This window comes from Galleria mellonella, unplaced genomic scaffold (assembly GCF_026898425.1).
Source record: "Galleria mellonella isolate WM207_F2 unplaced genomic scaffold, CSIRO_AGI_GalMel_v1 utg116, whole genome shotgun sequence".
NCBI classification, from domain to species: domain Eukaryota; kingdom Metazoa; phylum Arthropoda; class Insecta; order Lepidoptera; family Pyralidae; genus Galleria; species Galleria mellonella.
In genome coordinates this window covers 1,153,856-1,179,020 of record NW_026441978.1, presented here as the reverse complement: position 1 = coordinate 1,179,020, position 25,165 = coordinate 1,153,856, and the positions used below count along the sequence as shown (strand labels likewise).

At 36.8% G+C, this 25,165-nt stretch overlaps 2 protein-coding genes across 6 annotated transcripts in view; both read right to left on the bottom strand.

Moving 5' to 3' along the window:
- The window catches only part of LOC113514192 (uncharacterized), a 106,943-nt gene extending 104,533 nt beyond the window's left edge, over positions 1-2,410 (bottom strand). For 3 of the 5 annotated variants that reach the window (XM_031909502.2, XM_052893718.1, XM_052893703.1), the window contains exon 1: positions 2,287-2,410. The gene's annotated coding sequence lies outside the window, so the exon portion shown is untranslated. Of the gene's footprint in view, positions 1-2,024; positions 2,266-2,286 lie in introns of those variants that run through there. The other 2 variants (XM_052893725.1, XM_031909503.2) reach the window with 2 other exon arrangements.
- Positions 2,411-8,005: 5,595 nt separating this feature from the next.
- The window catches only part of LOC113517691 (solute carrier family 23 member 2), a 33,604-nt gene continuing 16,444 nt past the window's right edge, over positions 8,006-25,165 (bottom strand). The window contains exons 7-14 of the mRNA XM_052893676.1: positions 21,612-21,732; positions 20,879-21,020; positions 17,184-17,297; positions 13,558-13,697; positions 11,744-11,891; positions 10,787-11,008; positions 10,350-10,467; positions 8,006-10,185 (exon numbers count right to left, since the gene is read on the bottom strand). Of these exons, the coding sequence (XP_052749636.1) occupies positions 10,098-10,185; positions 10,350-10,467; positions 10,787-11,008; positions 11,744-11,891; positions 13,558-13,697; positions 17,184-17,297; positions 20,879-21,020; positions 21,612-21,732 (1,093 nt within the window). The 3' untranslated portion in view covers positions 8,006-10,097. The remainder of the gene's footprint in view (positions 10,186-10,349; positions 10,468-10,786; positions 11,009-11,743; positions 11,892-13,557; positions 13,698-17,183; positions 17,298-20,878; positions 21,021-21,611; positions 21,733-25,165) is intronic.

The following is a 25,165-nucleotide window of genomic DNA, read 5'->3' as shown; positions in this document are numbered from 1 at the left end:
TTATTTATTATACAATGCAAGAATTTTTCAGTAAGAAAATTTAATTGTATTTGTACTTATTTGTTTTGTTTTAATGTAATAATGTTTTATTTATTTTGTGTTACTCGACTATGCATGTATAATATAAAAATGAAGTTGTGTATTTTATGTAACATTTATTTATATAACTGCTGTGCCCTTCCACAGGGTACATGTTGATACTGTACCTCTAATGCTTAAGATTTATATTGTTACAAAATGAAAATGCAATAAATAATTGAATTTAATTGAAATATTATACATATATAGGTACGAGTTAATTTTTTTGTATTAATTGAGCATCGTTTTCACCAGAGGGAGACTTTGTACAAAAGTCGAATGCTTGGGTACCTCTGTGCCATTCGTGTTTCAACCGTGAAGCAGTTGTGTTTGCATGGCTGTGTTTCGGTTTGAAGGGTGGGATATGGCGTGAATTTACAGGGTACAGAGGAATAACATCAGAGTCCTCAGGAATGGCAACGCATGGGGGGGTATCATGGGCGAAACAGTATATTCAGCTATGTCCATGGTACTGCTCATGTCTATAGGCGACGGTTACCACTTTCCATCAGGTGGGCCGTCAGCTTGTTTGCCATTCTAAGTTGTAGAAAAAAAAATCGAATTCTTTAGTTATTGAAGTTTTTAGTTAAAAAATAATATTACACGATGTACAGTAGTTACCTACCTACGCAGCAACTAAATAAAACATATCAATTATTAATATTTTTATTCGTTTGATAACATTTAATAATTAAATTATATTTTAATGTTTTTTAAATTGCATTATTAATTCATGCTGCGGTTGTCTCTAAATGTAAGAACAATTAGCCCTAGTCCATTAGTGTATTGTATTGAAATACTTCGCTGTACCTTATGTTGGTGATCCTATAAATAAATAAATAAATTAAACATAGTTCGAGTATGTTTTTTTTTTTGATGGGTGAAAATGGTATGGTAACCCTGCCTGCGCTAACGGGATACGCTGGCGGGGCACCAGTGAAGGGTGATAGATGAGAATGAAAACAGGCCAGTTAGCCCATCATGATGAATTCATTAGGAATTAACCATGATAGTTTCCAGGGAGAACCGCGAGGAGGTCGACCTGGTTGGGTATATTGCTAGCAATGGGATTCTCAGTCTCCATTACTAACAGTCCCTTCCCCCCAGTTCGAGTAAGTTCACAAAAAAACCTAAAATTATACGAAAGTTCTTATTAGAAACTAGCTGAAACTCATTTGTTTACCTATATTTGTCCAAATAGAAATTTTCAATAGACTATATTTAGCCGTTTAAACCATAAACATCGAATCATCATTACAGAATTGTACATTTTGAATTTAAAACGAATTAACTTACGAATTATTAGTATATGGTAATAACAAGCGTCGATTTTAATTTTGAACTTTCAAAAATATTTATCAGATTACAAAAATACATATACGTATACTATATTTTCTTGTACCCACTTATTTTAAAAAGAATAAATAACAAAAATCGTTAAGGATAACTTATCTACCCTCATTTTTATGTCATGCGTAGATTCCTTAACTGCGTATTAGATTTTTCTATGTTTTACGATATATTTATAATAAAATAGAGTGTATAAAGTAATATAATATGACTAAGTAAATAGAATTAGCATCAAATTGTTAAACATATAACATCAATAACACGGTTAATTATGATAAGCGAGACAAAAAGTTTGAAGTAGGAATGTTTAAAGATATCACGATGATTTCTTTAAAAAATTGAGCATGAAAATAATTTGTAGTAATAATTTTTTAAAGGATCAGGGATTATTTTAAAATTCACTTATTTATGTATTATATACACATGTTATATACAAAGTAAATATATACATTTGATAACATGAGAATGTAGAAGTTTACGAGAAATTTATATACCGATAGTCGTTCTAAATATGCACTTTAAAAACAATCGATCAATCAACTTAAACAATTATATAAAAATGGTTAAAAAATTAATTGCAATTAATAAAAAAATACCTTTGAAAATACGTGGATTTAAAGCTGAATCTTTGTAACGACGCCCGCACGACTAAACGGCGTCGCGATGGATCTTTGTACTAACGGATTTTAGTTTAAAAATAGCTAAATTCAAACACCGATTTTACATTCAACAAACGTCCAAACAGGTAAACATATCACAGATGCATAATTTGCCAAACAATTACATAGGGTAACGGCGTCAATTGTTGTGACCATAGAATTAATGTTATAATTAAATATACATATTTAAAAAAATCACCTGAAGATGTTCTCTCAATGCAGCCAGCGTGTTGCCGGCTGCATGACGGGTAAAAGCACTCACAATGGACACTAGCGTATCACAGTACGACCAACTGCGGGCGTGGTGCGACCCAGACTGCCGCGCCCGGACGGTCGATATTCCCCACTCCGCACAACAGGTTAGAATGCGTGCGCCGAAATGTAAACACTGGGCTGGTGCATGCCCACTACTAGGGCTCCTATCTTTGTAATTTTTGATTGACCCGCTGTAGTATTTAAAACGTTGTAAACAATGCACAAATTGATCACACGTTTATAATTTAATTTTTGACGTGACGGTTACAGGAAGCACACGCTGACTCGTTTCGAAATAATTAGGTACAGCTCCAAGGGTTGTTTTTGCCTACCCTAATTATTAGATAGACGTGATAGATATACATGTACATATGTATGTAGTTCCAAGGGATTTTATTTTAATTTAACCAGTCATATTTTAGAAATGAAACCAAACATGAAATAGATGCAGGTAGCTCAAAAATTTATTTGTGTCCGTATTAAAAAATGAGCAATTAATGTCTGATAAGATAATAGCACTTTTGCTGATCTGTCACAAGGTCAAATATAGATTTTAAACAATCGTAAAAGACAAACACCCCAATATTTATCCTTTATGATTCTAACAGGATAAACTGTTACGCCAAGTAAAGTCAATTTGTTTTTGCAGATTTTCAGTATTACCTTCCACTGTTTCACACACACTTTATCTACCCTCGTTATGGGATTTATTTTACCTCACTTTGTCCACCTAATATTTTGAGGCACTCGCTTATCCTCTGAATGTCCTTTATTTATTTTCACAGCTGGACTCGCATGGACAAAGAGAACTAAAGCTGTGATATAAGTGGGACCGGTAATTTGTAAGATGTCTTATGATTATGAATGGACACCTATGGGATTACTTACCCACTTGATGGATAATAGTGACCATTATGTACAGACGTAAACGGCATCATTTACATCACCCTTCATGCATTGCCATTTCCGAGAACTATGTTTTTTTCTTTCCATTAATTTTTCATCGTGCCTCCCACCAAATTGTTTATAATTACTCCTCTCCATCCAAAGGTTGCCTGGAAGAGATGGCTATTAGCGATAAAGTCGCCCATTGTTTTCTCACTGTGATTATTTCTTGTAATTGTTTATATTTATAATAAGTTTACTATTGTAATCTTTTGGAGGAAACAATAAAGAATTTCTATCTATCTATGTTTTTGTATGTCCGTACCCTGCAATTTCCTTCAAAAAAGTTTATTTATTCTTTATTGATTACATTAAAAAAAATGTTCGGTACAAAAGACGGACTTAATACTATACAGCATTCTCTCTCGGTCAAACGTTCGCAAAACAGAAATGCAATTATGCGGTGGAAAGAATTTAAAATTGTTATGAATGAATGAATGAATTTTATCGCAAAAAATGTTGTACAATAAGGTCATATGCTAGTTTTATAATGGTTTCACACATTTTGTCATTACTGACGTGCAACAGTCATTACATAGGTTATGACAAAATATTTTTTTAACATGTAATAATATAATTTAATAAAATAACATGTCAAATTGTTAAACGTTAATTGTACAGATATAATAATAATTGCAATACAGAAATGTCAATCTTTTATAATGTGTCAACATTTTATATTTTGTAAATATTCCTGGACACTATAGTAACACTTGTTTACAAGCCATTTATGTAGTTCTTTTTTAAATTTACTCCTATTATAATTTAAGTTTTTAAGATTTGTTGGCAGTTTGTTATATATTCTGACTGCCATGGAATAACAATTTGAACTATATAAAGATGTCTTTATTGTTGTATTGTTATGGGTTACAGATATAGTTGAGTTGAGTTACAGATATATCTATATTGTCCCGCAAATTTATTTGTCTGAAAAAGACATTTAAACTGTATCTCTAAGGACTGCATAGTAACATAAAATGAGACAGAAACATGGATTTTAATGGACTATACTGTAATAATTCTAATTAATTATCTTCATTGAATATTTGTAAATTACATTTATTTATTTTTTACAAACATTCAATACTCTATAATGAAATGATTACATTGAAAAAAAAAAGCCATCATTCATGACTTATACGGGGTGAAAACGAACAGCATTTACTATTTACTATTACGAAATATGTATAACAACAGATTTGTAAAAATTACATGCCATTTCATAACAATCCGTGTGCCGGATTGTGCACAGTGCCACAGTGCGTGTCGCACGCGAACTTGCCACCGAACTGTTGTTGACAAACCCCCGGAAAGGTGCCATAAACAACAGGCGGACTGTTCTCTCGGAGATCTGTCGGAGGGATTAACGATAAGTGGCGCCTTTACCCTACTGGCAATGACGCGAATGTATTTGAAAAAGGAACTGAATCATTTTTCATAGCATTTTCTGTTCGTTATTGATTACGCATATATTATATTAGAAATATAATTTTGGGGTGCTCTAACACTCAGGGAGACTTTGTACAAACGTCGATTGCTTGGGTACCTCTGTCCCATTCGTATTTCTATTGTGAAGCAGTTGTGTTTGCATGGCTGTGTTTCGGTTTGAAGGGTGGGATATGACGTGAATTTACAGGGTACAGAGGAATAACACCTGGGTCCTCAGGAATGGCAACGCATTGGGGGTATCATGGGCGAAACAGTATACTCTGTTATGTCCATCGTACTGCTCATGTCTATAGGCACCGGTTACCACTTTCAGTCAGCTTGTTTGCCATTTAAAGTCGTATATAAAAAAAAAGATTATGGAATAACCTCCCTGCCGAGGTTTTCCCAAGAGCCTATAGCATGGGATTCTTCAAAAGGGAGGTAAAGAGGTTTCTTTAGGGTAGGCAACGCACGCGTAATACCTCTGGTATTGCAGGTGTTCATAAGCTACGGTAACTTGCCATCAGGTGGGCCGTATGCTTGTTTGCCACCTCAGTGGAATAAAAAAAAAAGATGTAATTAATGATTTACAATAGCATCGTAGAACTGTACGTGCATTATACTTGATAGAACCAAGCCTTAACGTCCATTTAGACACTAAGACAGTGTTATAAATTTTAAAGGACTTTTTTTTTGATGGGTGAAAATGGTATGGTAACCCCGCCTGCGCTAACGGGATACGTTGGCGGAGCAGCAGTGAAGGGTGATAGATGAGAATGAAAACAGGCCAGTTAGCCCATCATGATGAAGTCACAAGTAATCAACCATGATAGTTTCCAGGGAGAACCGCGAGGAGGTCGACCTGGTTGGGTGTATTGCTAGCAATGGGATTCTCAGTCTCCATTACTAACAATCCCTTTCCCCAAATTTTAAAGGACTGTATACTAATAAAATTGAAGAATTTCCTCAAAGAAACATAAATTGAAAAAATGCCAGACAATTCAACTGGACAGCGATATGGGTTTACATCAATCTAATATATAAAATTGTCGTGTCACGGTGTTTGTTACCAAACTCCTACGAAACGGCTTTACCGATTTTTATGAAATTTTGTGTGCATATCGGGTAGGTCTAAAAATCGGCCAACATCTATTTTTCATACCCCTCAATGATAAGGGTGACCTACCTTTAAATTTTTTTTATTTTTCAACAAAATTATTTATTTTTATTTTATTATAATTTTAACATTGAAAAATACATATAAATTGAAATTTTCTCGCTTTCACGATCAACCCCTGTTTTTAATCGCGATTTTTATATGCCGCAATAGGGTTGTAAGATGGCAATCGAATATAATAATTGTAGTACGATAAATTTTCATGTACAGTTCTCGAAATAATGTATATGGTAAAACAACGTTTGTCGAGTCAGCTAGTAATATAATAAAATTGTAACTAAACTATGTCTGTACATAGCAGATATTTAAGAAAAATTATTACGAGAGGTCTTAGTTTAGGAAATAGAAGCCAAAACGATAATCTGTCTTTCTGTCTGTATGTTTGTTCCGGCATCATGCAAAAACTATTGCAGCAAATTGAATATGGTTGTGTTCCTGAAAGTCTAACTTAAAATCTGGTGTATATGAGGGAGACTCACCAGGGGGCGACTTTGTACAAAAGTCGATTGCTTGGATACCTCTGTCCCATTCGTGTTTTAACCATGAAGCAGTTGTGTTTGCATAGCTGTATTTCGATTTGAAGGGTCGGATATGGCGTGAATTTACTGGGTACAGAGGAAAAACACCTGAGTCCTCAGGAATGGCAACGCAAGGGGGATATCATGGGCGAAACAGTATACTCTGTTATGTCCATGGTACTGCTCATGTCTATAGGCGATGATTACCACTTTCCATCAGGTGGACCGTCAGCTTGTTTGCCATTCTAAATTGTTAAAAAAAAAACAGACATTCCACGTTGTAATTTCTTGAGAAAACCTGTCATGGTATGCTCCCAATGTTCATTCCATAACCTGAGCATCTGCGAGTAAAAAGCTATTTACAAATTCGTTAACCTTCTGACCGGTCCACTCGGATTTATCCGACAAATTATATTTTCCTGCCCGCGCCGCCGTCACATCCGTCACATCAAACATATCCGACACGGTACCGGTGTCCGTATTATGTTTTTCCCGTTTCAGTAATAACATTATTTCTAATACATTAAAGATAAATAAAAAAAACATACAACCGAATTTAGGACTTCCTCGTTTGGAGGGAGAAAGGATTATTAGTAATGGCGCTTAGTAACCCATTGCTAGCAATATGCCCTATCAGATCGTACTAAATGCGAGAGCCTGGAAACGTCATGATTAATGCATTGTTGAATTCGTCACGACGGATCAACTGACCTAGTTCTCCTTCTTTCCTCCGCCTATTATTCCTCACTGGTGTCGGTGCCCTCCGCTGGTATTTACCAATGGCACAGACGGGGTTATCATTCCATTATTATTCATTAAAAAAAACCTCCCTTTTTCAAAAGACTTCAAAAACACAGAGGTGTCTCTGTATTTTCGGTTGTGATTTTATGTTTGTTACCTCATAACTCCGTTAGTTCTAAACCGATTTGGAAAATAATTTTTTTATCTAAACAGATATGCATTCAGTAGCAAATAAAAGCTCTTGTTACCAGGGTTAAATCATTCGAAAGCCCTGATCAAGTTTTCAGAAAATTACTCTAAGAAATTAGTTTTTTTTTTTTAGTAAAAATAATATATGTGTATTAACAAGGGCTCTCACTAGACACTGTAAACGAAACAAGCATATGTCCCAACTAAGCTTATGCCCAAAAAGTGTTTGCAGATTTTGTCACAGTAAGGAAGAAACGCCGTAGCACTTAATTTGTGGTTGTAGCCTACTCATATATAAACGATATAACTCCTTTGGAAAACACACTTTATATCCTGAGCAGATAAAAACGTCGCTACAGAGAACATCTTAAAATTCCTATCGTTGATAGAAATTAGCAGTGAACTTTAAAAAAAGGGGCGAGTACGAAAGATCATGGAAAGGTCGCAGTGCCACAGGTTTCGTCACACTGCCACAGTCGTAAAACTAAAAACCAAATCTTTTTGTAATATGGACAAAATCTTATTACGCCGACCCCAAATGATTGGGATAAGGGTAGGAAGGTGATGATGATACTTATAAATTGGTACCATTAAAATTTTATCAAAATAGGTTCAGTAATTTAGTTTTTAAATCTAAAACTGGTTTTGCTACAATTAAAGTCAGCTTTATTGTGGAACACATTTATTTGAAGTCGATAAAATAATATATTAAAGACTGGAGCAAAAGTTTACAATTATTTTTATAGAGAAAGCTTTTTTTATATTATTTAGAATGGCAAACAAGCTGACGGCCCACCTTATGGAAAGCGGTAACTGTCGCCTATAGACATGAGCAATTCCATGGGTATCACCTTCACGCTTTGCCGTTCCTAATGATTTTTTTTTTAATGGATGATAATAGAATAGTAACCCCACCTACGCTAACGGTAAACACTGGCGAGATACCAGTGAAGGATGATAGGTGAGGATGAAAGTAAGTCATTACTAATAATCTCTTCCCCCCCCCCCCATTCCTAAGTTCTGGTGTTATTCCTCTGTACCCTGTAATTTCATTGCCATTCATTCAGTGCCTCATTCGGTGCCATGCCAAGCTACTCCACAACTGAAACACAGATGGGACACACGTACAATACAATGTCTTTCTCTGGTAAAATTTGATAACTTATAATATTGCTTGCAAGGAGAACCATCCAAGCCGCAGAATTATAGAAGATATTGGGTAACAAGCATACAAAAAATAGTGTTAAATTAAAAATCTCCTGCTTTTTTTATTCGTTTATTAATTAAACTACACATTTATTATTAGTAACAAAACAGATTTAATCCACTTTTTGTATTATGACAATTTAATTACATTTATCATGAATTCTGACTAATATTTGCCTTATATTTTATTTTTAAACTCACACTCGTATCACAGCCGCTCAAGATTAAGACTCCTTAATGGTCCCGAAACTAGTCGAAGTTTTTCGACCAAATTACACATAAGTTAAACCGGTAGTTATTTATTATTAAGTACTTACTTATCTTGGCCATAGCAAAATATCAGAATATCAGTGTTTTGCTCTTTTAAGGGCAAAGCAATAAACTGAGATGTGACCATTTTGTGTTATTATGGCACACGCATGAAGGAAGGGAAAGAAAGGAGATTGTTAATTTATATATATATTTTTTTTTTATTGTGCTTTTTTATTTTCATTCTTTTATCTCTTTTATTATGTGTATGTTTTTTTTTATTGTAATTTGTGTGCTGTAAGTAATGTAAATAAATTATCTATCTATCTATCTATCTACTATATCTACTTTAATATTATGTAGTCGTTTGTGTGTACAACAGTGTGTATTTATGATATTTCCACACATCATATTTTAATTATCAAGCGGTCACATGGTGTCGATACGACTTTATTCGATGCATTTTCGTTTATTTTCTTGCCGTATGCATTTCTAATTCCTAGTAGGCTCTTATTATTTCTCTGTGTATACAAATAAAACTATTTACCTCCCTTTCTTTACTGCTTTTTTTGCTAGAAATTACTTTTATTGTTAGCTGTTGTAATGTTTATATGTATGTCACGAAATATATTCTTTTTCTTTCTTTCTTTCTTTTCCGCTCCTCCCGGAATGCAATAAAACGTTTGTTTTGGTTGCGACGTTGCCGTCGAAAGCACTATTGTCGGAAGTTACACGCGAGGCTCGATGCGAAACATTAGGTTTTGCAATATCATGCAATTAAGCTTGTTTTTTGTGTGTTTTACTAAATTTATCAGAGGGAGATTTTGTACATAAGTCAATTACTTGGGTACCTCTGTCCCATTCGTGTTTCTACCGTGAAGCAGTTGTGTTTGCATGGCTGTGTTTCGGTTTGAAGGGTAGGATATGACGTAATTACGATTAGTATTTTACTGGGTACACAGGAATAACACCTGAGTCCTCAGGAATGGCAACGCATGGGGGGTATCATGGGCGAAATAGTACACTCTGTTATGTGCATGACTCAGGAAAATAACTGTGGAAAGCGCACCCAATAGTTTTGCGCGAACAAATATACAGAAATTTTTTCATCAATACCTCTCATGTATTTTTTGAAATACTTTTACTTCGATCGACTTATTTTTATTTTTGTATTTAGTTTTTATTGTAACAATATTAATTTAGATTTATCTATAACTTAATGCAATTATCTAACTCAATCGGCTAAACTGTAATTCTGTATGTCCCTGGTAAAGTCCAGCGCTGTTTGTCAAGCTGGTGCCATCAGCTCTCTTTCTTGCCTTGGAATAGCGCAGTAAACTTGCCAGTTTCGTATGTTGGCATGAATGGTAGATAACTTGTCCACTTCCATCTGCAATTACAAATGATAATATTTATTAAATTTAAAATATCTCCAAAGCTTAACTGCGGTTGCCAATTCGCCTGCCAAGCGTGGCGACTACTGCCAAAAAATACAGGCGGGATTACTATGCCATTTTCATTCTATAAAAAAAAAACACTATTAAGAATACATACCTGCGTATGAGACTCATGCCAACAGGGAAGTCGTAGGTATCCCCGTGCTCGGAGGCGCCGCCCGCCTCTAGAGCCATCTGCTGCGCCCATGCGGCCAGCCCGCGCTCCTCGTCCGTACCTACATTAGCATGGCAAGTTTTTATCTTCGTTTAAATTCAATAATTTATAACTTTATTAACTTAAAAGGTAGAATATGGCCCTTTAAACCGAAACACAGCAATGCAAACACAGCTGCTTCACGAGCAAATGCAAAAAAAACGATAAAAGCAATCGACTTTTGTACAAAGTCTCCCTCTGGTAAATATAGGAGTTTATCCATTGCAAACAATCAAATCTTTCCTCTTTATATATTAGTGTAGACAAATAAAAAACATCTTTTCTCTGTCGGTTTAGGTAAGAGAAGGACATGAACGTGATTATTAAGGTAACATACTTACCAGGTATTAAGTTATCGAGCAGACACCCAACCACTCCTCCAACCAGTATAGAAGTTGACAGCAACACTTGAAGCACAGCATCCAGGGCCTCAACGCCCGTGTTAATGACCCCGCTGTGCGCTGACATCCACCGAGTGAGCACCAGCGGGAAGAACAGGCTGAACCCAATGATGTATAGGTTCCTGGAGCTGTTCAGGTTCACGTACTGCAGGGCTGATAGGCCTAGAAGTGATGATATAAGAATATTCATCATCATCATATGATCAGCCTCTACCGTCCACTACCAAACATAAGCCTCCTCCTAGGGGGTTTATATGGTATCGAACCCTTAGGTCTTAGGAGAAATTTTGAGAATTATCGATGATCTCAGGTTCACAAGCGGTATCGAACTCTTGAGTCTTAGGAGAGATTTTGGCTCACTCTGCGTATTCTACCGCTTGTACAACGGATTGTGCTCAGAGGAATTACTCAATATGATGCCTACGGCCACTTTCTATCATAATATGGCTTGCCATTGACGGGGAATTCACCCTGATACCTTACAGCCTAAGTGGTCGCGTACAACACGGTTTCACAGATGTTTTCTCCCACGAACACTCAGGTTATGGAATGAGCTCCCTGCCAAGGTTTTCCCAAGAGACTACAGCATGGGGTTCTTCAAAAGGGGGTAAAGAGGTTTCTTCAGGATCGTCAACGCGCGCGTAATACCTCTGGTATTGCAGGCGTTCATAGGCTACGGTAACCGCTTACCATCAGGTGGGCCGTATGCTTGATTGCCACCTCAGTCGTATAAAAAAAATATGGTTGCCATTCCAATTTCCCATCTTTAAAGAAAGCAACACAAATTTAACAGTATGATGGATGTGCCAACCAATATCGAGTTTTGATTAGCTTAACAATAATTGTTGCAGTCATTCACAATTTAAACTAAGTTAATATATGTTAAACCACACATACCAAAAGCGGAAATCATGCCGAACATAACGCAGAACAGTCCACCGACTATGGGCTGAGGTATGATGATGAACACGGCGCCCAGTTTACCGACCACTCCCTGCAGCACCATCAGACCGGCTGCCCATTGCACCACGCGTCTCGATCCCACCTGGTAGAAATTGTTTAGCACTTGTAATGACAAACAGTCTGTCCACTCACCTGATAGATTTGTCTTCAGCTATCATCACTCACTGGTGCCTTGCCAGCGTATACCAATAGCGCATATGCGGTTTTTTTAATAGATAATAATGAAATGGTAATTCCGCCTGCGCTATCGGTATACGCTGGCGGGGCACCAGTGAGGAATATATAGGAATAGGTGAGGATGAAAACGCAGGTCAGTTAGCCCATCGTAATGAATACGTTAGGAATTCAGCACAATGGTTTCCAGGGGAGACCACGTGGAGATCGACCTGACAGGGTATATTGGTAGCAATGGGACTGCTAGTCCGTATTACTAACACTCCCTCCCCCCCCCCCTGAAAAAGCAGGTCAGTTAGCACACCATAATGAATACACCTGGAATTCAGCACGATGGTTTTCAGGGGGAACCGCGTGAAAGTCGACCTGACAGCGTATATTGTTAGCAATGGGTCTGGTAGTTCACATTACTAACAACCCCCTTCCCCCCTGTGCAGGCGGGATTACCATTCCATTAAAAAAGATCCACCTAATGGAAAGTCGTAACCGTCGCCTATAAAAGTGAACAGCACCATGGATATATTTTTTTACTTCTATAGTTTCTGTCGCTATAGTCAATGCGACAAACTTCTAATCTGTTTAAAATATAAATGTAATTTTTCCCCTTTTTTCAAAGTAATAAAATGTAACAAAAAACAAAAATGCATAAAATATGTATAAAAATGTAAAGTCCTCTCTGTGTCATGTCCGGTATTAACTTCAAACTTATTGAGTCATTGTCCCTTGCCACAAGCCTCGGCTAAGCCCTTTCAAAATTCAGTAATCTGTCCCTAGTGTGCCTCGTTCTCAAACATGTGTTTAACGTCATTTTTAGATAACGTCTCGTCCATGCTTACAGTTGTAGATGTTTATATATATATATATATATATATATATATATATATATATACATTGGTAGTTGGAACTATCCGCCAATCTGAATCTATGGAAGTATGATCAATTTCCCCCATGTTCGGTGAGAAGGCGAGTTATAGTTTTCTATATCTATACTTTTTACTATTTTACTAGGAACACTTTTGTTACGGCTGTTGAATCCTATCTACCGCTGAACATAGACTTCATCCATAAGGGCTTTTTGGAGAGAAGGGAGTTTTGTCAGTAATTGCCACGCTTGTCAAGCGGATTGGCAACCGCAGTTAGGCTTCGGTGATGATAGGAACGCTGCTGCCCATCCCTCGACCGTTAAGTTCCCTTAGTCACCCCTTACGACACCCATGGAAAGGAAGGTATAGTCCATTCTATACAGGGACCACGCGGCGATAAATATATGTATAATTATACAATTATTTTTTGTTAATATCAACTGTTGTGCAAATAGTATTCAAATCGCATAGAATAGGCCTCCCCTTCCTTTTCCATGGGTGTGGTAAGAGTCAACTAAGGGAGAACAGGGACGGATCGTAGCGTCCCTCTTAAAATATCTGTAAAAGACTAACTGCGGTCGCCAACCCGCCTGCCAAGCGTGGCAGATACTGGCAAAACTCCCCTTATGGAGAAGGCTTTTGTCCAGCGGTGGACAGCTAACGGCTGAAATAATAATAAAAAATATCAACTGGACATGTTAGTTACTATACCTTGGTGACACCAATCGCTCCAACATTCTCGCCAAATGTGTTCGTTCCGTTACCAGAACCCCAGAGTCCTGCCAATACTGTGCCCAGACCTTCGGTGCCAAGACCTCGATTGATGGCGTGGAGAGGCGGAGGAGGTGCAGCTAGGAAAATTATAAAATATATTTTCACATCGTAAATGTGTTTAATTGGAGAGGAAAGGTGAGCCTTGTTTGCCCCCAAATTACCTGATCCCCACCCCAAGATACGAGCGAAGCTATTAATTATTCGCAAAGACATGTCTGAGAGTATACCTTTTTTTTATACCACTGTGGTGGCAAACAAGCATACGGCCCACCTGATGGTAAGTGGTTACCGTAGCCTATGAACACCTGCAATACCAGAGGTATTACGCGTGCGTTGCCGACCCTGAAGAAACCTCTTTATCCCCCTTTTGAAGATATAATATGCGACTTATAACATTTTTCAGGGACCAGGCTCCCTTGCAAAATATTCTTACCGGTTAGTCAATTAGAATTATTTAGTTTTTTTTATGCAACTTATAATGGCAAAGAAGCTGACGGCCCACCTGATGGAAAGTGGACACCGTCGCCTATAGACATAAGCAGTACCATGGACATAACAGAGTATACTGTTTCGCCAATGGTACCCACTATGCATTGCCATTCCTGAGGACTCAGGTGTTATTCCAGTGTACCCTGTAAATTCACTGCCGTGTTCCACCCTTCAAACCGAAACACAGCCATGCAAACACAACTACTTCACGGTAAAAACACGAATGGGACAGAGGTACCCCAGTTTTGTACGAACTCTCTGGTAGAGTTTTAGTTTATTTCCACTACCATTAGTTTACAACTGTTAGCATTTGAGAATTGACTTCTAATATTATTAGTAGAAGTTCTACGACTTTACACATTAGTCAGTCTCCAATCTCCAACCGTTATTCAGTCCACGCACACTAGAGTCTGAGCAGTGATCTATTAATTTGCCTGAAGATAACTCATTTAAAGTTAAAACACGTGTCGCAACATGAGCGTGTACTGAAAGAATAATGGTCGGAGATTGATCGCTGATATAGAAAGTCATAGAATTTCCACTAATAATAAAAGTGATCAATCCTCAAATGTTACTAGTTCCACATAGACCTATTAATGTAAGCGGAATTAAACAAAATAAATATAGAAAGTCATAGAATATAATTAGTGAATAATTTGTACGCGCATAAAATACAAAACCTACTATATTGCACAAAAATATTTAATACATATACATACATGCAGATATACATAGTACACACAAATAAATATGACGAATTTAGTAAAGTATTACAGAAAAAAGGAAAATAGTAACTACATTGAAATAAAATGCAATACGACTTGTCCTTTAAACGAAGATAAGGACTGGGCACTCCGTATAGAAGGTGGCAGCGAGTTCAGTAGGCGCACAGCCTGAACAGAGAAGGATTTGGTGGTGAGTACACAGAAGTATGTGAAGCGGTTTTTGGACAAAGATTATTTGATAATTTTCTTTATCTAAGTCCAACAACATAACAATTTTGTTGTGACAATAAGTTGGTAAGATATTGTATTTAAAAGGAACTCCAATAAATCTGTAATAATACTAGTCGATTGCTTGGGTATCTGTCCCATTCGTGTTTCAACCGTGAAGCAGTTGTGATTGCATGGCTGTGTTTCGGTTTGAAGGGTGGAATATGGCGTGAATTTACTGGGTACAGAGGAATAACACCTGAGTCCTCAGGAATGGCAACGCATGGAGGGTATCATGGGCGAAACAGTATACTCTGTTATGTTCATGGTACTGCTCATGTCTATAAGCGACGGTTACCACTTGCCATCAGGTGGGCCGTCAGCTTGTTTGCCATTCTAAATTGAATAAAAAAAAATGTATCTTGATGGTTATTTCGATGTTTGGATTTAGGTACGTATAAAAACTTGTTGTAATCTAAAATTATTTGTAATAAAGGACGTTGTGTGAAGCTAAATAAATTTTACGAGCCCGTCTAATCATACTAGTAGGTCGAAATTGGCTTGAATTGGATATCGGATACATGTCATTAATCAAAAATCGTATAACCATCAATTAATTGCAATTTAACTGCAATCTGCTGAACTCGGTTCAAAGTAAATATATTTAACTCATCCGTAAATCAATTTGAACAGTCATAATTTTCCTGCCTTTATCTCATACTTACTGTATCCAGCGGCTTCACCTGTAGAAGTATCACGTTATTGAATAGCCCGGTGTTTCCCAACGTGGGGCCCACACCTCACAGGGGGGCAATTTGATAATTAAGGGGGAGGGGGGGGGGATTAAAAATGGACTCGAAGCGATTTTAACCCTCTTGCAATGCTACGAGTAGGTATCGGTGCCAAATGTAACATAAAAAAAAAACAGTAAATAAAAAAAATGCTGTAAATATTTATTAGGTATAATTTCCTTTGACGTAACCAAAATATCACCTGGGCGATTAGAGTCGTCATATAAACTTTGTCAGGAAAAATTATGTATGGAGACATAAAATTTTTAGAAATATTTAAATGGAGCATGGCACAAAAAAAGTTGAAAAACACTGGAATAGCCTAACATTCATCATCCTTACCTATTATTATATAAATGTAAAAGTGAGATTGTTTGTTTGTTACCTTACAGCGCCTTAACAGCTATACTAATCACTATGACATTTGGTATACAAACACAATATAATAGACGGAGGAAGATATAGGCTACTTTTTACCCTAGGTAGTAAACATATCCTTGTCACGCCGACGAAGTCTCAGGTAAAAGCTAGTAAGCTATAAAATAACACCTGAGTCCTCAGGAATGGCAACACATGGGGGGTATCATGGGCGAAACAGTGTACTTTGTTATGTCCATGGTACTGCTCATGTCTATAGGCGACGGTTCCACTTTCCATCAGGTGGGCCGACAGCTTGTTTTCCATTCTAAGTTGCATAAAAAAAAAGTTATAACATGTAAAAAAATTCAAATGTTGTAAATTGATACTTCCAGAAATTAACCCGTCCAAACAGCCAAACATACTCTTCTTTTTTATATTAGTATCGATCATTTACGGTCTGCGCAATATTTCGCTCTTCCATCCGTCCCTTTTTACTCCCCTATGAACGACTTACATCTTTCTAGGTCTCCATATAACCATCTTTTTTTTTTATAACAAAGGGGGCAAACAAGTATGCGGCTCACCTGATGGTAAATGACTACCGCCGCCCATGATCACCCACAACACCAACGGTATTGCAGGTGTGCTGCCAGCCTTTTAAAAAGAAATATGCTCTTTTCTTGAAGGTTATGATGTCGTATCGGTTCAGAAATACTGTTGCTGGAAGCTGATTCCAAAGAGAGGTTGTGCGTGGAAGAGAGTGCCTTGAAAAAAATCTTAATAACACCCATGCTTAATATTCTTACTCCCTTTCGGGCTGATAAACTTCTGCGTATCGTCGGAACAAATATATCTAGGAGCATGACGGTTTTACAAAGAAGTTTCTTATACAACGTAAGCAAGATCTAAAAGGGTCTTTTTCCAAATTCACACAAAACAATACAAACTATAGTAAAATGCTAGTTATAAAGAAAATAGCGGCATCACTAACCACACATTCTAGCTGTTGTAGGGTAGTAGCTGATAGACTCCACCGTGCAAGCCAGGACTCCGGCCAACATGCCCAGGACGCCGGCCACGCTTACAGTCGGCATTCCCCATTGTCCTTGGAAAATTACAAAATTATATTATTCTTAGACACATTTTTAATACTACGATGGTATAACAATTAAGTACACGTATACCGTGGCCTCACTACTAGCATAGAGGTTGCTTTCTATCAGGTTGCATCCAAGCGAAATCCAAAGAATCCAAGAAATCTTATTTTATATAATTTTACTAAAGGAATTCTTTGTACAAAAGTCGTTTGCTTGTGCACCTCTGTCCCATTCATGTTTCTACCGTCAAGCAATTGCGTTTGCATGGCTGGGTTTCGGTTTGAATGATGTGATATGAGAATGAATTTACCACCTTAGTCCTCAGAAATAGCAACGCATTTAGCATAAGCGAAACAGTATACTCTGTTATGTCCATGGTACTGCTCATGTCTACAGGCGACGGTTACCACTTTCCATCGGGTGGGCCGTCAGCTTGTTTGCCATTCTAAGTTGTATAAAAAAATGAAAGAAACATATTATTTTTTATTGTCATAACATAAAGATTATTTATAGTATAGTGATATTTTAGACAATTTGCTTTGTCTGATGCTAGTATTTCCCTTTTATTATATGAACTTATCAAATATTACTTTATTGTTTAGTCTTTTTAAAAAATGCATCGGCTACTTATTTCTCGGTTTGCCCAGTGATTGACTGGTAGAGAACACCGTTCGGTGTTAGGTCCGCCAAATGTACACACATAGAATTTTACCGTGCATTAAAGTTTAAATAAATAAATATTACATTTATGTTATTTTTTAATTTATGTTTTAATTTAATATTATCCATTACGTTGCACCGTCAATTATATTTTCTGTTATTCCTGTCCACGGTCGACTGGCAGATAACGCCATATGGTGTTAAGTCCGCCATTTACACTATCTAGGTGTTTTAAAGTTTAATAAATAAATAAATTATCGTACAAAAAGGAAAATAGCTTAACAGGAAGAATTAAAGAACAATTAAAGTATGAAGTGGTATTGAAGGGACAACTTCCGGCGTGAACTTCGTGAGGTCGGCTGTCATACAGCCGGGTGGGACATTCGATGCCGTAATAAAAAGGAAATTTAGCCCTTTGATCAAACCTTTAAGGAGAAATATTATGATTGATTGTAACCTTTCTCTCTTGAACTTTGTCAAGTATTTGAAAAGGGCAGATTCAGATGGAAATGAAGGTATATGAAGGTAAGAAATGTATTTCTAATATATTAAATTTAATGGCTGAATGATTGATTTAATTATTTACTATTCAAAATATAATTAATATTTAGTGGCGTAACTATACCATTTGGGGCCTGTGACAAATTCTTTTGATGAGGCCCTATCAGTAAAAAAAAACTATTCAAGTATAATAAAATACTCAGGTTTAATGTAAAAAAAAACATTATTTATATATATATATATATATATATATATATATATATATATATATATATATATATATATATTTCCGAGCTCGCGGCCTCTTGAGCCGGGGCCCTTTTGGGTCGGTGGCCCGTGGCATTTTGCCAGCTCTGCCACCCTATTGTTACGCCACTGTTAATATTGTATTTCACAAAAATTCTTGAATTGAGACAAAATTAGTTATTTTTACTTAAAAAGTAAACTAATTTTAATGAAATTTCTATAGGACCAATATGGTAAGTATATATTTTTCGATAAAAATAATTTCCCAAATTAATTTTTTTTATGCAAATTACAACCAAATCAGAATGGCAAACAAGCTGACGGCCCACCTGATGGAAAGTAATAACCGTCGCCTATAGACATGAGCAGTACCATGGACATAACAGAGTATACTGTTTCGCCCATGATACCCCCATGCGTTGCCATTCCTGAGGACTCAGGTGTTATATATATATATATATATATATCCGAATTGAGACCTCCTTATTATAGTGTTATTAGGTATGTGGGTTACAATTGCATATAATTTACATATTAAAAGTTTACACTGCAACAACTATATAAATAAAAAAAACAAATGCTGCAGGTTGCTACGCGCGTTATTTAACAACAGGTAGACCCATATTTATTTTATTTTTAAAACTTATGTTAGTTACTTCATAATGTTTGTAATATGTTGTTTTGAATGCATGAATGTTTTCTATCATGAATCTTAGGTTATGGAATGAGCTCTCTGAAGTGCGTAATGCTTTTATATACAACTTATAATGGCAAACATGATACCCCCCACGCGTTGCCATTCCTGAGGAATCAGGTGTTATTCCTCTGTACCCTGTAAATTCACGCCGTATCCCACCCTTCAAACCGAAACACAGTCATGCAAACACAACTGCTTTACGGTAGAAACACGAATGGGACAGAGGTACCCAAGCAGTCGACATTTGTACAAAGTCTCCCTCTGGTAATAGACAGGAAATTTAGTATTGGTATTGCAGACGTTCATAAGCTACAGTAACCACTTACGATCAGGTAGGCCGTATGCTTATTTAACACCTCAATGATATAAAAAATGTGTGTGTATATATACATAGTGTGTTCCCGGCATAGAATAGGCCACTCCTTCCTATCCTATGGGTGTCATAAGAGGCGACTAAGGGAGGGCAAGGGATGGGAAACAGCGTAAAATATCTTTAAAGCCTAACTACGGTTGCCAAAGAGTGGCAACTACTGGCAAAATCCCTCCAAGGGGGAGGCTTATGTTCAGCAGTGGACAGTTAAAGGCTGATATGATTTATTATATGATTATAATGGTTTAGCCATATTTTTTTATTAGTAGAAATTGTAAGAGAGAAGTCAAAAAATTTTGGGACCAGCGTGTACTGAAATAGTAAAACAAAAGCCATATGAATAATTTAAGTTGTTGTCTACAAAAGAAACCCGACTTCAATTATGGCAAAAAAAAAGTTATTTAGATTTAAAAACTAAAGTACTAAACCGATTTTGGTAAAATGTCTATGAAACCAATCTGTAAGAATAAAAAAAAATCCAAATAGGTTTACAATTGACGGAGTTATGAGTTAACAAACATAAAAAAATACAACCTAATCGAGAAACGCTCGAAGTTTTGAAGTCGGTTAAAATTGTCATTGGTAATTTGACACCTTTTACTGCCATATAAGTACCTGCTATGAAAATATTTTACATGATTTTCCTTTTGATGTCAGCGTGAAAATATAATGTTTTTTCAGTCCTCATTACTTTCAGAATGTCGACAGGAAGTACAAACTCGGTATAGGGTATATTCCGAGCGATGGAAGTTTAATGAACTTCTATGAGGGTACTATTACCCACATAGAAGTTCATTAAACTCCCATAAGGAAGACTTTGTACAAAAGTCGATAGCTTGGGTACCTCTGTCCTATTCGTGTTTCAACCGTGAAGCAGTTGTGTTTGCATGGCTGTGTTTTGGTTTGAAGGGTCGGATATGGCGTGAATTTACTAGGTACAGAGGAATACCTGAGTCCTCAGGAATGGCAACGCATGGGGGGTTAACTCTGTTATGTCCATGGCACTGCTCATGTGTATAGGCGACGGTTACCACTTTCCATCAGGTGGACCGTCAGTTTGTTTGCCATTCTAAGTTGTATAAAAAAAAACAGATTATGGTTATCCATAATCTTACCTGGATATGGCACCCGGAACCATGGTGCGTCCTCGATGATGTTCACTTTTAGATCGGTCCTGGCCGGGTGGCCGTGAGGAAACACATCGGTCGCAGTCAGCACGCCGCATATTATCCACATTATCACAATGGTTAGTAGAACCTAGTTAAAATTCACATATTAACCCTTCTTTGCACAATGGTGGAAATTTCCATCATAACATTGAATGCCCAAAAATTATATAAAAGAACAAGTTCACTTTAAGTTGATAGTGTCCGGATACCTTTTTAATGTCCGCTGCAGAAAAAAAAAAACCATAGCTGTCAAATTGAATTTTTAACCATTTTTCCTTTAATTTGAATATATATTATATCACCTTGATTTATTTCACCAATAAAAAAAGTCATGCAAAGAAGGGTTTATATATATAGTAATTTACTAAAATACACAATACTTAAGTATATTTTTATATATATAAAAAAAAATTACAATTGAATCAACACCGTATAACAACTGCATTTATTTCTTTAAATTCTTAATGTTGCATAGGACAATTGCATAGATTACGTAGAAATGTTTTTGATTGCAGTGGCGTGGCCGTAGTAATTTTTAATTGTTACATTTATTTACAAGAGATGTAAATTCTTATTTTTTTTTTAACAGCTATGTATTTTACTCACATTTATATTGACCATCATGTATTTAATATTTATGAATTGTTCGGATGTAAATTTAAATTTAAATCGTACTTACAGGAAATAACTTGAATAGAGGAAACCATATAATAGTCAATCCTCTTTGCTTCTTCCATGCTAGAGTCGGCACTTTAATTTCACCCATACATTGCGAAAATATAGTCAGCAGGGTGAATGTCCTGCAACAAAATTAGAAAAAAAATAGATATTAATAACAGCGATTTACGAAGTCGCGCCAAAATAATATTTCTTTTTTTAAATTATTTATTAAATACTGGCAATTTATAAATACAATAAGAAAAAGTAAAGGCTGCTTATTTTGTCGCTATTATTAAAAATGGAACTTTAATTTTTTTTAATTGCTTTTTTATAAAATATGGCGGGAATTTAAATTATAGATGGGGATTTATAACAATATAGTAAATAACGATCAAGACTCTTGAAAACAGTACGTAATTTTTTTTATACAACTTAAAAAGTACAGATTTATAACTAAATTTTTACTAATTGTACGATCGTTACCATAGTATAAATGATTATTTATACTATAGTAACACTATAATTTGGATGCCGTAAGAATCGACTAAAGGAAGGCGAGGGATGGCCAACACCGTCCCTCTAAAAACATCTCTAAAGCCTAACTACGGTTGCCAATTCGCCTGCCAAGCAAAACCCCCCAAGGGGGAGGTTTATATTCAGCAGTGGACAGTTAAAGGATGATATGATGATATATATATATGTATATATATATATATATATATATATATATATATATATATATATATATATATATATATATATATATATACTGAGAATCCCATTGCTAGCAATATACCCAACCAGGTCCACCTCCACGCGGTTCCACCCTGGAAACCATCGTGACTAATTAATCATTTGAATTCGTCATGATGGACTAATTGACCTGCATTTTAATCCTCACCATTCATTCCTCACTGGTGCCTTGCCAGCGTATACCGTAAGCGCAGGCAGGACAGCCATTCCATTTTCATCCAAAAAAAAAAACAAAAATGTCACGTGGCTGTTTGTAAACCCTCGTCTAGTGCCCTTAGTACTAGGGCAGGGTTTCTAATTGTTTATAACAGTCACCTTTACTGGTATATCTATATAGGTATTTTGCAGTAAGAGAACTGACTTACTGCAAAATACCTATAGAGGCTGGTTATCTCAAGGGAATTGATACGGTCCAAGATATAAACTAATAATACCATATCGTCATAGTCGTAGAATACTGACGGATCTTTATATGTAACTTTATAGTATTCTACGACTATGACGATTTGTCCTACATGGTTCGTCAGGGGGAAAGGGATTGTTAGTAATGCGGAATACCAGTCCCATTGCTAGCAATATACCTTGTGGTGTCGACCTCCTCGAAAATTTTGCTTGCTTCCAATAAAACTTTATCCGAGTTCAGAATATTTCGAAAAGGAATAATTTAATATTTTGCCGCGTACGTGGCACGACAATGATGGCTATACAAAGGACTGTGTGAGCTCCCGTTGATCCCAATATATGCAAGCGCCCCTATGTTGCTGAGCTAATTGAATGGAATTTGTACCAGCCTAGTACCGTACATGGGGGCAAGGGATTGTTAGCAATGTGGCAGCCCCATTGCTAGCAATGTGCCCTATTAGGTCGACCTCCGCGTGGTTCCCCCTAGAAACCATCGTGAACAATTCTTGTTGAATTCGTCATGATGTGCTAACTGTCATGCTTTCATCCTCACCTATTATCCCTCACTGGTACCCCGCCAGCGTATACCGACAGCGCAGGCGGGGTTACCATTTCATTATCAGACATTAGAAAAAAACTTAGAATTTAGGATACATTTTATACTGATTCGTCGTACAGTCTTTCCCGTGGATGTCTTAAGGAGTAACCAAGGGAACTTTACGGTCGAGCTATAATCACCAAAGGCTAACTGCGGTTGCCAACTCGCCTGTCGAGCGTGGCAACAATTAGCAAAACCCCCCCTGTGGAATTCCTCCTTATGGGGTACGCCTATGTCCAGCAGTGGACAGTTAATAAAATACAGTTTCATACGAGCGAAGCCGTGGGATACAGCTATTAAATAATAATTGAAATTGACGTGTTCATATTTGAGTAATGGAATGGATCGATACAGCGAACTTGTTGCACAACGGGAAAGGGGAGGGGAGGGTAGCGACCCCTATCCACCATTCGTGAACGAATGGATATTATTTTAATTTATTATAAACTCATAGTATATTATATATAGCCGTGTGGTCCCGGTATAAATTAGGCCATTCCTTCCTTTGCCGTGGGTGTCGTAAGAGACGACTAAGGGAGCTTATGTTGGAGGGATGGGCAGCAGCGTCCCTCTTAAAACATTTTTTTTATACAACTTAGAATGGCGAACAAGCTAACGGACCACCTGATAGAAAGTGGTAACCGTCGCCTATAAACATGAGCAGTACCATGGACATAACAGAATATACTGTTTCGCCCATGATACCCCCCCATGCGTTGCCATTCCTGAAGACTCAGGTGTTATTCCTCTGTACCCAGTAAATTCACGCCATATCCCACCCTTCAAACCGAAACACAGCCATGCAAACACAACTGCTTCACGGTTGAAACACGAATGGAACAGAGGTACTCAAGCAATCGACTTTTGTACAAAGTCTCCCTCTGGAAAAAACATCAACAAAAGCCAAACTGCAATTGCCAATCCGCCTGCCAAGCGTGGGAACTACTAGCAAAATTCCCCTTATGGGGAAGACTTAGTTCAGCAGTGGGCAATAAACAGCTAATACAACAACATACGTATGCCTAATGAAATGAAAAAAATAAAAAAAAATAGTGTTATTCTAAAATTTCCGGTTACATTTCCGATGACAGAAAATACTAAAATACAAATCAAATTAATCCCAATGACAGCGGTAGGCTCGCCCTCTACCACGTTGATTTCTAATCTATCTATCCTATTTAAGAGTTGCGCTCTTGTCGGTGGAGGTCTTGCCACTCACTACCATTTTCAGCGAGTCTCTTCACCCCTTGATACGACACGACACCAACTTTTTCTTTGATCTGCCTGATGTAACTATGTCTCGGTCTCCCTCTTCCCCTCCTTCCTTCTATCTTACCTTCTATTATAATGTTCATAAGTTCGTCGTGTCGTATCAAGTGTCCCAACATTTTTCCCCTTCTGTCCTCAATAGTTCTAATAATTTATCTTTTTTCCTTAACCCTAAGCAGGACCTCCTCATTGCTAACTCGATCCCTCCAGCTAATTTTCTCTATCCTTATCCAACATCACATTTCAAAGGCTTTAAGTTTATCCATTTCCTTCTGAGTTAATGTCCACGTCTCACATCCTTACAAAGCTATACTCCAGATATAGGTCTTGAGAAGCCTGTATCCTTTGTTATCTTAGCCTGTAAAAGGTGATTTCTAATATGCTCGGCGAAATATGCATATCAAATGTTGTGTTCACCGCAACGGTGAAACATACCCTTTCATTTATAAAAACTAAAACGTCCTACAAACCTATTTTAGCTATTAGAGCGTTCTATCAATGTTTTTCAAATTGAGAAATTAGCGCAAAAGAAAAGAGACAAAACACTTCAG